Source organism: Narcine bancroftii, chromosome 5 (genome assembly GCF_036971445.1).
Source record: "Narcine bancroftii isolate sNarBan1 chromosome 5, sNarBan1.hap1, whole genome shotgun sequence".
NCBI lineage: Eukaryota > Metazoa > Chordata > Chondrichthyes > Torpediniformes > Narcinidae > Narcine > Narcine bancroftii.
In genome coordinates, this window is record NC_091473.1 from 87889894 (window position 1) to 87905413 (window position 15520).

Genomic DNA, 15520 nt, shown 5'->3' on the forward strand with positions numbered 1-15520 from the left:
CTTTTATTGCTTTGTTTGGCTATTCTCTAGAGGAAAATAGTTCCTTGAATTTTACTTCACTGATTGCCAGTCGAGCAAGTTTGATGAAATAGTAAGAATGGGTACAGATCATTATGTCTTGCTTGAGTTTGGAGAAAACTAGATGTAACATTAAAGAGATCAAGATTCCTGGACTATTATCACAATTTAAATACATAGGCAAGGATGCCCTGGGGGTTTCCTGTCCAAAATCCTGGAGCCGAGACTCGATTCTTTACATATTATTTGCTGGTGACCATGGTTAGTGGGAGGTGTCCGATTAGAATGTTATTTTTCTTTTTTAAATTTTCCACTATAAGTAGAAGAAATTAGTTCAAGTAGATAAACAACAGTGAATATGCTATAATATTAGAATGAGGTGAAGTTTTTATTTCCATTTTATTTGAGCAATGTATACAAGACAAAGTATAAATCATTTATGATCCATATTTTGTAATGGATTATATAAAAGTTGTTACTGATATGTAGACAATATATAACATGTAATATTTCTCTCTACCAAATTAATAAAAATATTTTTAAAAAAGTAGTCATGAATTACAACTAAAGGAAATAATAGAAATTGAGATATCAATGAAAACTAATTTCTGTAGGATACAATGTTGCCATATTACCCAAAATATGGCAGCATTGGAATCTAGTTAGCCATGAATGCAGCTGAAAGTAACAAATCAAAAATCATTATTGAACTTTCTTACCCCTCCTTCACCGATGATGCTTTCTGGGTCTTTATAATTCCCATTAATCAGATAGCTGCTCTGCATCATGTGTTTTGCCCACATTTTCAGACCTTTCTGAAGAAAGGAAATGATGGAAGAGAGAATACCAATTAAAAATTGTATGAGCTGCAAATAAATAAACTGGCATCCATTACACATTAAATTTACCAAATTTACCAATTGTTTTCACCATTTTGCCCAAAGTAATATGACAGTTGGTCAAATAACATAGCTGAGTGATTTTGAAGAAATGAATTTTCAATATTTCAGTATGAGAAAATACATGCTTTGAAATTTTCTGACAAATTTCATTTGCTTTCGAATTTAGCTGACAGGGGAAGAAAATAAAAGTTGGGTTATATTGATGATTCTTGCTTCTAGGTTATTCTTAATTATTTCTGTCACTGCTTTGTTCCCTTTCTGACTCCTAACAAATTACAAGCACTTCCCGATTCTGTGTATCAGTGAATACAAAACTTTGATAGTGGTTTTTGTACAATTTCTGGAACCATATTATGGTTTTGACTTTTTTTTTTAAAACCTAAAATTTACCATTTGATTTCTTGGCTATTTTTTTTCTAAATGTACTCTTTTTGAACAATGTTCCTTAGCACAGCCAAGATATTTTATTTGTCATCTCCTGGCATCACCAGTATTTGGAATATCATCTCCACATACACAACGCAATTCATTTTGTGTCATAGATAGTTTATATTCATCCCTCCAATTACATGTGCCAAGAACACTAAACTGGATTTTCATAAGAAATACCAGAAGTTTTGAGTGCTTATTCACAAACTTGCTGAGACCTGTTCATTCATCAATTTCTCAGCCAAATTGCACTATTCCAATCATCCCTGAGAGAATACGCATTTCCTGAAATTTCCCAGTATGGAAGAGTTTTTAACTATCTTGACAATTGATAATTTTTTTCAAAAGGTAATTATTTTTAAATAGCTTTGAGAGATTTATGAATGTCAAGTTTTCAAATTGCTTAAAGGCATAGCTTAATTGACTGTCAAAGTAATTCTGTAGGTTGGATTTATGCAAGTCCTGCCACACAACCAAAGAGCCAAGTTCAGTCCAGAGCCTTTTAGCCAAAGAAGAAACCATCTTTGTTTGGGCCATAGCAAAGAGCTCAACAGATAAAGTAGCAACAATAGGAGGGAAAAACAACTCATGTTTTGGGATGGAATCCTTCAGCATGGCTGGCATAGTGGTTCGCACAACGCCTTTACAGTGCCAGTGATTGGGACTAGGGTTCATATCCAGTGCTGTCTATAAGGAGTTTGTATGTTCTCCCCTTGTCTGCATCCCCAAGGGCTCCGGTTTCCTCCCACTGTTCAAAAATGTACCAGGGGTGTAGGTTAATTGGGCATAAATTGGGCGGCATGGACTCGTGGGCCGAAATGGCTTGTTACTGTCCTGTATGTCTAATTTTTTAAAAATCCAGTCTTGATAAAGGGTACTAATCTGAAACATTAAAAATTATTTTTCTCCCACTGATATTATTCAGACTGCTGAGTTCCTCCAGCAGGCTGTTATTTTACTTCCAGCATCTGCAGTCTCCTGTGTGTCTTTGTCAAAGTAGTTGCAGTTAAAGGTCCACCTCAGGCAAGTGTGGAACCAATAGTTCAGGCCGCATTATGCTGCCAGGAAATTTTGGACCATGGATTTCAATTGTATTGTGAATAAACCACATCACTGATTATTTTTTGGACCTCCACCTGTGAGGTCATATGTAACTTTTGGTCTTGAATTCTATTTTTCTTGTCCAATACAACAAATCTTTCATCTGATCGCTGTTTATCTAGACTTTCTTTCCTCTATCCCTTTACTCAACTCAATCCCATGGTCCTTCTTCCAGCAAAATAGTTTTTGTTTTTATGACTCCATTCCATATTAATCAATCAATATCTACTTAATGGCTCATTAATCTTCCCAAAAAATAACATAATTCCTTTTCCATAAATTATGCCTGTGTAAATCATATTTACTCTTTCTACCACAAAGAAACAATGTTTAAGCTGTCCCACTTTCTTGATTAAAATCATGATGACTCCTCAACATTGTGGTTTATTCTTGCATTATCTTTACATTTATTATTTCATCTTATCATTTAGGCAGTTGCAATGGGCCTTCATCGATTGTCCCTCATGGTAATTTTAGAAGCTCTCCATTAAACATCATATTTATTGCCTCATATACTTGGAATATATTAAAGAAATTAAGCTAATGCTTTGCTAAACATCACTGCATTTTGCAGCAAAACTTACCCATATTTCCTTGCTAGATTGTTCAACTAAATACAATCAGTTTTAGAAAAGGTACAGAAGTTCAACAAAAAAGTTCTAAGTCAGGAAGTCCAAATTAGTATGAAAATTAAAAGCAATTTTAAATGATCAACTTACCAATAAAACCTTGTCAAATTGATTATCAGCAGTTGTTACAGGAATATTAATATCCACATTGACGGTGGCTTCCACGAGCTGCCAGGCAGATGACAGGTTGCTAGATTTACATTCAAGCAATTTAGTTGGAGTCTTGAAAATGCAAAAAAAATTGTCAGCAAATCATATTTACTTAGTGGAATTGCATTAATATTTGGCATATGCAGTCATAAATCTTAAATATGCTTCAGTAGAACAGAAAGGACCCTTCACCCCATGATGTATTGACCCATGTAAATCTAACCCTTCCCTTCCTCATACTTCATTTTTAGACATACAGCACAGTTACAGGCCCTTTTGTCCTACAACCCTATGCCGCCCAAAGTACACCCAATTAACCTTCAACCCCATATATTTTAAACAGTGGGAGGAAACTGGAACACCGAGAGGAAACCCATGCAGACTCTTCCCCAATACTGTTCCTGCATCTTTTTTCTTCATTCTTTAAGGCCCTGACATCTCCAAAGTATGTTGCCCAGAAGCAAACAAGCTCCTTGGAGGACAAAAAAATCTCATCAGGGACTGCAAGATCATGAATTTGAGTGAGAGGAAAAATATTTAACAAGCAGCAAGAGAGGGAGGCGATTGTTTAAATTTCATCAAGGACTGAAAGTGCGGGACTGTGAATGAGAGGAGGTGCGTTTAAAAAGCAGTGGGAGAGGAAGCTAAAGCGGAGCAGGTATTATGTGAATGGCCCAGTGTAGAAGTGGGGTTCTGAGGCTTTGGCGAGCAGAGTCTGAGGTGGAGATGCAGGAATTGAGGCATGGTAAGGACAGGTTATTCTGACTCTTTACTCTTTAAAAGACAGTGGGAATAGAAGTCGTGGTAGGGATATGTTCCTCTTGCACAATATGGATAGTCAGGGAAGCTAACAGTATCTACAACTACTTCATGTGCGAGATTGTGCTTTCAAGTGCAGCTCATCACAGACATTGTAGGGAATTGGAGCTGGAGTTGGATGAACTCAGGATTATTCAGGAAGCTGAGGGGGTGATATAGACAGCTGATTACAGGGATGTAATCACATCTTGGAGCCAGGAGGAAGGTAGCTATGTGAAAGACATGCCCCTCAGCAACAAGAATACCCCTTTGGATATTGCTGAGGGGCATGATCTATCTGAGTAAGCAGCAGCCAGACCAATAGCCTTAGAAGGGAAGGGTGAAGTCAGGTAGAGTGATAGTCATAGGGGATTCAATAGACAGGAGATTCTGTGGCTTCAAGAGATTCCAGGATAGTGTGTTGCCTCCCAAGTGCTCAAGTCCAGGATGATTCTTAGCAGGTGCAGATTAGAGGGTGAGCTGTGAGAGATCATGGTATATATTGGTCCCAATGACATAGGCAGGATAGAGTGGGGCTGAGGTCCTGCAAGGTAAGTTTGGAGTTAGGAAAGTGGCTGAAGAGCAGGATTTCCAAGGTTGTAATCTCTGGATTACTCATAGTGTCACAAGCTAGGGAAGATCAGAATAGAAAGATCATGCAGACAAAAGAGTGGCTGAAGAAATGGTGCATGGGGCAGGATTTCAAATTCTTGAATCATTGGAACCCTGTTTTGGGGAAGGGGTGACCTGTACAAGTAGGGCAAGTTGCACCTGAACTCGAGGGGAACCAATATCCTGGCAGGTAGGTTGGATAATGTTGTTTGGGGGCGTGCAGGGTGGGGAGTTAAACTCGATTCACAGGAGGGTGGGAACCAAAGTGAAAAAGCAGAGGTGGGCACACAAGTAGGGACATCTAATAGGGAATTTATGCGGTAGGACAGAGAGAAGGCAAAATGCCATCTATTGGGATGAGTTGCAATGCAACAGGGGCACAGAGTAAAAAAAACAAATACAGGGCTAAGGTTTTGTATTTAAATGCATGTAGCATAAGAAGTAAATTGGATGACATTGTAGTACAGATACAGGACCACAAGAAATTGATGCTGGAAACAATAAAGGAGGATGAGATGGTAGAGGAACTAAATAAGTATTTTGCTTCTCTCTTCACTGTGGAAGTTATTAAGAGGACACGCAAAAAAATTGAGAACCACTTCAACCTTGCACACAGTATCTTTCATCTACACCCATCGGGGAAGAGATACATGTATCAAAGCCTGCACCACCAGGCTGAGGAACAGCTTTTTCACAAGGGCAGTGAGAATGCTGAACGACCAAAGGATCTCCTCATACTAATCATCCGAGCCTCTCATATGTACAAAACAATATTTATTTATTTGCACAGATAAATACTTGTCCTGCATATGTATTGTTTGTCTGTATGTGTGTTATGTCTGGTTGTGTGTCTTCATATTTTTCACCAAAAGATGGAGAACTCTATTTCCTTGGAATGTCCTTGTACAATTAAATAACAATAAAGTTGACTTGATTAGCAATGTGCCAGATGTCAAAGGGTATCAGGGAAGGGAAGTGAATGCAGTTACTATTTCAAGGGAGAAAGTACTCTGAAAGCTGAATGGTCAAGGGTGGATAAGTTTCCAAAACCAGAAGGATTGCATTTTCTTGTTCTGAAAGAAGTAGCAGTAGAGATTGTGGAGGCAATAATAATGATCTTTCAGGGATCATTAGATTCTGGTACAGTCCCAGAGGATGGGAAAATTACAAATGTCACTCCACTATTCAAGAAGGGAGGCAGCAGAAATGAAATTACAGACCGTTTAACCTGACGTAAGTGGTTGCGAAGATGTTGGAGTTGATTGTCAAGGATGAAGTGGTGGAATACTTGGGGGCACTTGACAAGATAAACCAAAGCCAGCATGGTTTCCTTAAGGGAATATATTGCTTGACCAACAGGCTCGATAAGGAGAATCAGTGGATGTTGTATATTTGGATTTTCAGAAGGCCTTTGATAAAAGTGTTGCACATGAGGTTGCTTAACAAGTTAAGAGCCCATGGTATAACAGTAAACATGGGTAGAGCATTGGCTGATTGGCAGGAAGCAGAGGGTCAAAATACAGGGATCACAATCCAGTTGGCTGCTAATTGCCAGTCATGTTCCACAGGGGTCAGTGCTGGGGGCCACAATTTTAATGTTGTATGTTAATGATTTGGATTATGGAATGAATTGCTTTATGGCCATGTTTGCAAATGATACGAAGTTGGGTGGAGGAGCAGGAAGTGTTTAGGAAACAGTTGAGGCTTTATAAAGCACTGATGAGATCTCACTTGGAAATATTGTGAGCAGTTTTGGGTTTCTCTTTGAAGAAATGATGTGCTGATATTAGACAGGGTTCAAAGGAGGTTCACTAAGATCATTCTGGGAATGAAAGGGTTATCATATGAGAAGCATTCGACTGCTCTTGGCTTGTACTCATTGGAATTTAGGAGAACGATGGTGGAGCTCAATTAAATTTTTTTGTATGTTGAAAGATACGGACAGAATAGACATAGAAAGGTTGTTTCACATGGTGGGAGAGTCTAGAACAAGAGGGCAGTCCACTTAGAACAGAGATGCAGAGGAATTTCTTTAACCATTGGCAGGTAAATCTGGAATTTGTTACCACAGGCGGTTGTAGAGGCAGGTTATTAAATGTATTTAAGGTAGAGATTGAAAGGTTCTTGATTAGCCAGGGCATCAAAGGTTATGGGAAGAAGGCCGGACAGTTAGGCTGAGTGGGAAAATTGATCAGGGCAGACTTGATGGGTTGAACAGGTTATTTCTTCTCCAGTGTCTTATGAGCTTACTCAGCCAAGGCTCACAAAGTGTTTTATAAAAGTAAGCATAAGTTTCTTTATTTTGTAATTTATCTCCAGATAAAACTTCAAAAATTTTCATGCTGCTCCACTACCTGCAAAGATTTGTAGAGAAACATTCCAGATCTTTCTGTCTTAGCACCCCCTTTAGAAATCACTCCTTTGAATATACACCATCTTTAATTCTTTTGACTGAAATATGTCACCTCACTCTTCTCTCATCTATTTTCTTAATCTCCTCCAGATGTAATAATTTCACTAAATTTCACTGTGCCTTCACTGACCACAGCCCTGAGCTCTGGAAATTCCTCTCAAAATATCTCAGTTCATAACATTTACTTAAAAGATGGCCATAATTCTGGTTATCTGTATGAAAATAAATGTGTTGCTCAGTGTGGATTTTTTAAATATAGTATTCCTGTAAGTGCTTTGGAATAATGTCATGCTTGATACAATTTGGTGATTTTTTTTTCTTGTTGCCTTTGTCAAAATGTCTTTATTGGTCCATTTAATTTCTGTATCTTCCATTGTGAGGTGAATTAACCTCACACCCTCTTTCTTGCCCCCTCATGGGAATCAAGTCATGATCTGATCCTAACATGTGTATGGAATTATACAGTAATGTCATTATCTCAAAATCTACTCTCAATATTTGAGCCAAGATTTTATTTTACAAGCTTTGTATTTCCACATCACAAAGGTTTTATTTATTTATTAATATAACATTATATAACAATGATAGATATTCATTTTGAAAATTTGAGTGTCAGACATCACCCACTCTTGGACATAGCAAATTTCCACCCAATTCCATAGCTGAAAAGTTATCCTGCATATTTAAAAAAACCCAAAATAGTACGAGAAATGTTAAATTAAAAAAATTAAAATGCTTCTGAGAATTCAAGCCTTTATAATTTGTCAAAAAAATTAAATATTCCATTCTTTGAATTCAGGAACATAAATAACAAAACAAACATGGAATTAGCATGAAAATTTGATTTGCTATTTAATTTAAAGTTTGTAAATGAAAACAACAATATTGAATTGAACTATTCTTACCAATGGATTGTGAATATCGTAAGTTCGTAACTTCATTCTGTTGATAGAAAGCTTAGGAAAATGGTCAGCTGGAAATTTCATCTTAAATTGTACAAATACATTTATTTGTCATGTATAAAAATTTATTTATTTCTTGTTACCAGTTTGCTTTCATTTAAAATATTTAGATTTTTAAAATTGTTTGGTGAGGTTGAGAAATTCTTTCAAAGTGCAACGTAAGTAGGGGACATTAAGTTTTCAATTAACAGGAGAACTTGTTGCAGTGGTGTGAAAGGGTGTAGGAGAACCTCTTGTGTCTTTAAAATGCACTGTAGCGAACATCAGCGCAATTCAGTCAATATTCCAAATGTTATTTATTTTAGTGTTTACTGCAGGTTTATGGAGGAAAAATCTGATTTAAAAATCAATAGGTACAAAAAAGTCAAAAGAACAAGAATTATTAAATCATGCAAGACCATAAAGCATAGGAGCAAAAATAGGCTGTTCGGCCCATCAGGAAAACTAGTCATTCATAGTCTTTGTATCAGCTTTATTATAATTGCATTCATGAGAAATGCTCTGACTGACACTATATCTTCAGTTAGGGGACTATTCCTACCAGTGTTTCTTGTACTTTTTCATCTTTTGTTTCTACTTGTATTAACTCTACTTCCCACTCTTGTACTGTGAGAAAATTTACTGTCATCAGTCATGGTAGTGGTACTGCAGCTGCTGTTTCATGGTGGGCGTAAAGGGAATTGAGTAAAAACACAAATGCTGGAGGAACTTATCAGGTCTCGCAGGATCCATAGGAGGTAAAGACATACAGATGATTCATGACATACGTCCGAGTTCTGTTCTGACCGAATGGTCAGATCTTGAAATGGATGCAAGTTACTCTGGGTTGGCACGTTCTTAAACTGGAGCTATGGCACTTTGTCCATAGTCCAGCCTGCCCGACACTGGAAAGACCAGTTGTCCACCACCAGCGGGCACTCATCTCCCCCACCTCGAACAGCAGGTCTGCCACTGCCTTCATATCCCAAAAAATAAAACACATTCGATGGGAGTGCAGTCTAGGCACCCTCCTAGCCTGTGGCCGTCTCCATCTTGGTCCTCAAAATAAATAGCCCCTGGATCCCTAGGACCTGACGTGTAATTTTTATCTTAACATATTTTTTCTTTATTTTTAAAATTTAAACAATATTTCTTTTGGTCATATGTAACTTGCTTAGGTCGTAAGAAGGGGACACCTGTATTACTAACGTTTCGGGCTTGAGACCTTTTTTAAGGTATGAGGAAAATGTAGGCAAGGGGCCTCTATTAAAAGGCTGGTGAAAAGGGAAGGGACTAACAGAAACCGGAGGCCAATGTCAATGGCATCCAGTTGGAGGGTGCCCAGGCAGAATGAGAGTTGTTCCTCCAGAATGACAAAGATTGCAAATGCTCTCAACCTGACAGTGCATGAGATCATGGACAGAGATGTTGGAAAAGGAATGGGTTGGGGGATTTAAATGAGTTGCCACTGGGGGTGATCATGCTGTTGTGGCAGACACACCCAAGGTGCTCAATGAAATGATCTCCCAGACCACATCCAGTTTCTCGGATGAAGAGGAGACCACAACAGGAGCACCAGATATAGTGGATGACCCCGAAAGATTCACAAAAGAGGTCACTTGGAAGGACTGTTTTAGACTGGTTAGGGAGGAACTATGTGTAGAAGTGGAGCAAGTCAAGTTTATTGTCACCTGATTGTACAAGTACAACCTGACGAAACACTGTTCTCTGGTCCTCGATGCAAAAACATACAGACATACAACCAGATATAACACATACAAACAAATAATACATATGCAGCACAAGTATTATATCCATAATAAATCAATGTTTGGTACAAATGAGTCTCGGATGCTTAGTGTAACCAGTTCCTTTGGTCATTCAGCATTCTCAGTGCCCATGGGAAGAAGCTGTTCCTCAGCCTGGTGGTGCAGGCTCTGATACTCCTGTACCTCTTCCTGAGAGGAGCAGCTGAAGGATGCTGTGTGCAGGGTGGAAGCTTTCAATGATTTTGCACACCCACTTCAGAAAACTATCCCGGTAGATCATGTCGATGGAGGGGAGGGAGATTTCAGTGATCCTCTCTGCCACTCTTATGGTCCTGTGGATTGACCTCCAATCCATTTCTCTGCAGCAACTGGACCTGATGCAGCTGGCCAGGATACTTGATAGAGCTCTAGTAGAAGGTTGACATAATGGTGGCCACTAGTCTTGCCCAATTCAGTCTTCTCAGGAAGTGCATTCGCTGTTGTGCCTTCCTGACAAGGGAGATGTTGAGTGTCCATGATAGGTTACTACTTAAGTGAACTCCAAGGAACTTGGCGTTCTCCATTCTCTCCACTACAGAGTTATTGATGTGTACTAAAGGGTGGTCGATCCTGGTCCTCCTGAAGTCTATGATCATTTTTGTCCATGTTGAAACTCACATTGTTATTCTAACACCATTTCAAGAGATTTTTGACCTCTTCTCTGTAGTGCGACTCATCATCGTTGTTACTGAGGCTAACTACCCGTTCTGTCATCTGCAAAATTGATAACACTATTGGTGCTGGTGATATAGTCGTGGGTCAGTAGTGTGAACAGGAGCAGACTGAGCACACAGCCCTGAGGTACATCAGTGCTTAGCATGACAGTGCTCAATTTTCTGCTACCCACCCAGAGAGACTGTGGTATTTCCATTAGGAAGTACAGGATCCAGTTACAGGATGGGGTGTTGAGTCCCAGCGAGAACAGCTTCTCAGCAGGATTTTGAGAACGATCATATTAAACGCCGAGCTGAAGTAAATGAGTAGCCTGGCATATGAGCTGTTATTCTACAGGTGGACCAGGATGGAGTAAAGTGACAAGGCTATAGCATCATCTGTGGAACAATTTCTTCAGTAGGAAAATTGAAATGGATCCAGCATCCCTAGGAGATGTGCTTTGATGTGTTCCATCACCAGACATCGATGCATTTCTAATGATGGAGATTAGTGCCACAAGGCAGTAGTCATTGAGGACTATTATTGTCGCCTGCTTGGGTACCAGGATGATGGCGGCTGTCTTGAACCCTGTGGGAATGATGGACTGCTGCAGTGAGATTTTGAAGATGTCCGTGAAGATCTCCATTGATTGGTCTGTGAAATCCAATTGGTCCTACTGCCTTGTGTGAGGCCTGTTCATCAGGGGGGCATGAAGCTTTCTTTGGCATCATCCTATCAAACTGTGCAAAGGTGTTCAGTCTGTCTGGAAGGGAGGTGTCATTGTCCTTAATTTGCAAGATTGACTTGTGATCCATAATAGTCTTGATCCCTTTCCACATGCACCTCGTGTCGCCGGCATCACACACCTGTTGTGGATCTTCTGTGCGTACCCTCACGTTGCCTTCCAGATTGATGGAGAGATTTCAGCCTGGCTGATCATAGTGCTACCCTATCCCCTGTCCTGAAGGCAGAATCACAAACTCTGAGAAGGGCTCAGATCTCCAGTTATGGTTTCTGTTTAGCCCTGGTGGTGAAGCATTTGATCTCGGTGACATCGTCAATGCATTTGCTGATGTAGCCAGTCACTGAGCGCTGTAGGTGACTGCCTCCCGTCTCAAAACAGTCTTGTAGCAGTACTCGGCTCTCCCCACCACCCCCTAGCCACATCCTGATCTCCTTGTGAACTGACCGAGTATGTATCCTAGGGTTAGCAGGATGGATATGTGATCGGAGTAACCATAGTGGAGGGCGAGGTGCAGCCTTTATGCATCAGGGATGTTGGTGTATATCTGATCCAGGGTGTTCTCTCCTCTGATGAGCCCCAACTATGCCTGCCTTTTTGTTAGCAATGCGGAGCAGTCCCTGCTACAAGCCTACACAGGGAACGCTGCTCAACTCTTCCTCTGCTTCATCGGCGTCTATAGTGCTGCATCCATGATGAGTTCATGGACTTTATCCACTATGCTTGCCAACTTCCATCCTAACGCTTGCCAAAAATCCGTGGATGCCAAATGGAACTCACTCTTACAGAATTTATGTGGGAGAAAATTTAAATACACAGGAAACATTGGGGGAAAAAGGGTCTATTTTGACCAACTTGCATTTCGTGATGCATGGAAAGAGACTGTGGCCTTTTTAAAAGCATGATAAGTTCATATTGCTGTCTATCAGTGTTCCCTCTCCACAAGTTTTTAAATTATAAATTATTCTTAAGATGTTTTAAATAGAGCCAGCAACTGTAACTTGTAAACCTAAACAACCACTGATAATTGGCAAGCAAATAATTGCTGGAGGAACTGAAAAATCATTCTCAGGCTGTTATTTGACTAGATTTGCCACAAAACTCAATTTAATCTTAATTTCTTTAATCATTATTACATTCATATGCATTTCTTCTTATTTAAATTAGTCTGATAAAATTCCCATTAGGCTTCAAAAATAGCCATGTAACATACTGTGGCTCTATTTCAATCAAATTTGTTCTTTACAATTAAATGATTTATTTTAACTCATTTTAAAACATAAGATTGAATTAACAAGTTTAATTAAGTTTTTAAAAATTTCTAATATGCTTCATTTGTCAATTTTAAAGAACAAGCAAAATATTACTGTTGTACTAGAAGTGCATGTCTTTCATCCAAATGGAGATTACAGAAAAATCTTCCATTTTCAGTTCAACTTTATAAACATCTGACTACATATCATTGGACCAATCAATTCGAGAGGAGAGAGAGTTCCACACAGGTCAGGGAGATTAAAAAGGAGCATTTGCAGGCCTGTTTTGGGGGACCAATGGATTCGGGATAGTTCTACACAGGTCAAGGAGAAAAGCTTAAAAAGGAGCAGTCACGGGTTTTGCTCTTTAGCAGATCGATCAAACCGCAATTCATCAGTAGGAACAAATAAAAGTGAAGCAGGCATAAGAGCAGCCAGTGTGTGATTGGCCCAATGTAGGAGTGGGAATTTCAGGCTTTGGATCGGGGGTCTTTGGTATGCAGAGACTGAGGTGGAGTTTTGAGTTGAGGAAAGGTTTTTCTAACTCTTTCCTCTTTAACAGAGAGTGGGGATGGCTGCCAGGGCAGGGGTATGCTTTTTTGATGAAGGAAATGGCTTAAACATTAAACTAATATTTAATCAATGACTTGCATATTTCACAGATGACCAAAAAAAAACAGCAGGAAAAATAGGTAACCAAAAGTCTAGGAACAGTGCGAAACTTGAAAGTAAAAAAAGTTTGGCCTGGAAGTCAGCCTGAAGAAAACTGAGGTCCTCCATCAGCCAGCTCCCCACCATGACTACCAGCCCCCCCACATCTCCATCGGGCACACAAAACTCAAAACGGTCAACCAGTTTACCTATCTCGGCTGCACCATTTCATCAGATGCAAGGATCGACAATGAGATAGACAACAGACTCGCCAAGGCAAATAGCGCCTTTGGAAGACTACACAAAAGAGTCTGGAAAAACAACCAACTGAAAAACCTCACAAAGATAAGCGTATACAGAGCCGTTGTCATACCCACACTCCTGTTCGGCTCCGAATCATGGGTCCTCTACCGGCACCACCTACGGCTCCTAGAACGCTTCCACCAGCGTTGTCTCCGCTCCATCCTCAACATCCATTGGAGCGCTCACACCCCTAACGTCGAGGTACTCGAGATGGCAGAGGTCGACAGCATCGAGTCCACGCTGCTGAAGATCCAGCTGCGCTGGATGGGTCACGTCTCCAGAATGGAGGACCATCGCCTTCCCAAGATCGTATTATATGGCGAGCTCTCCACTGGCCACCGTGACAGAGGTGCACCAAAGAAAAGGTACAAGGACTGCCTAAAGAAATCTCTTGGTGCCTGCCACATTGACCACCGCCAGTGGGCTGATAACGCCTCAAACCGTGCATCTTGGCGCCTCACAGTTTGGCGGGCAGCAGCCTCCTTTGAAGAAGACCGCAGAGCCCACCTCACTGACAAAAGGCAAAGGAGGAAAAACCCAACACCCAACCCCAACCAACCAATTTTCCCTTGCAACCGCTGCAATCGTGTCTGCCTGTCCCGCATCGGACTGGTCAGCCACAAACGAGCCTGCAGCTGACGTGGACTTTTTACCCCCTCCATAAATCTTCGTCCGCGAAGCCAAGCCAAAGAAAAAGAAAGAAGAAAGAGTACTGGAGAAACTTGGAAGGCCAAAGGTCAAATCTGATGGGCCAGGTCCTGCAGCTTTAATACATCTGTAGATATGGTGATACTTTCAAATATTCCTTAGATTTTTGATCACTCTTAGTGGATTAAACAATTATACTTGCAATAACATTATTCAAGAAAGACAGAGATATAAAACAGGAAATTAAAGACCATTTCTTAAGATTTGATAGCAGGAATATGGAAAATAATGATATGAGATAAAATCAACATAATTTTATGAAAGCGAAGCTAACTTAATCTCACAGAAGTTTGCATAGGTAGACTTGATAAGGAGAATTGGTGGATATAGTGTATCAAAAGGCATTTAACAAGCTTCCACTCAAAACATGTTATGCAAAATAGGCAGTTTAGCAGTTGGAGCAATATTTGTATGAAGTGGTTAAACACCAGATAATAAAACAAGAATAAATATGTAATTGTCATGCTTCAATGTAATTTTGATAAAATTGATGAAGCACTGGATTATAACAGTTTGGGCTTGCTGATGAAAGCAAGTGGAAAATTGAGGCATGAGTAGGATACAGTAAACCAGAGAAGAAATAAAGTGTTGGTAATGGGAGTAACTAAGAAAGATGGATCCATTCCCACTGTATTTCAGATAACTCAATGAAGCATCCAAGATTGAGAGGTAAAGACATGGAAAATTCTTAAAAACTTTCTTCCAGAGGAATGTTTAGATTTAGTGAGCACAGTGGTAGGATTAGGGGCTGGCCATTTAGGACAGTGATGAGGAGAAATGACAATGAGTTCAGAATTTTGAATGTTTAGTCATCGTAAGGTAGAAATTGACAAGATTTTGGATACTAAGGGAGTCACAAGATTGAAATGGAAAATGGAGAAGGCCACAATAGAAAGGATAGTTTACTTTATCCCTGCTTCAGTTTCATGTTCAACCAGCATCAGTGATTAAGGCTATTTGGATTTGGTGAGCTTATATTAGTATAAAGAGAAACAAAAATAAGGAGCAGAATGGATAGGGCAAAATTTGTCAGGTGTGTTCAAGAAGGATTCCAGACACAGTATGTGAACCATCTTCCTGAGCTTTAGCATAGCTATGGACAGGGATAAAAGCAGACATGGGGAAGGGAAAATTACGACGGGATGAGGCAGGAACTAGAAAGAGTAAATTGGGAACAGATGTTCTCTGGGAAAAGCATAGAAGTAATGTGAAGGATGTTTAAGGTCCACTTGTGCAAGATTCTGGATATGTTTGTCCCACTGAGATAGGGAAAAACTGGTAGGAAAGGGGAACCGTGGTTGATAAAATAGGGGAGGCAACTAGTTAAAAGGAAGAAGGAAGCATTCATTAGATTTAAGAAGCAAAAACAGGAAGGGTACATGAGAATCATATGGTAGCCAGGAAGGAA

General features: G+C 39.8%; 1 protein-coding gene across 8 annotated transcripts in view; it reads right to left on the reverse strand.

Annotated features, from left to right (window-relative positions):
• The window catches only part of odr4 (odr-4 GPCR localization factor homolog), a 117496-nt gene that overhangs the window by 43064 nt on the left and 58912 nt on the right, over positions 1 to 15520 (reverse strand). For 7 of the 8 annotated variants that reach the window (XM_069938232.1, XM_069938231.1, XM_069938226.1 and 4 more), the window contains 3 exons: positions 7958 to 7994; positions 3170 to 3301; positions 738 to 833 (listed from right to left, as the gene is read on the reverse strand). In XM_069938232.1, coding sequence (XP_069794333.1) covers positions 738 to 833; positions 3170 to 3301; positions 7958 to 7994 — 265 coding nt within the window. The remainder of the gene's footprint in view (positions 1 to 737; positions 834 to 3169; positions 3302 to 7957; positions 7995 to 15520) is intronic. The other variant, XM_069938233.1, reaches the window with a different exon arrangement.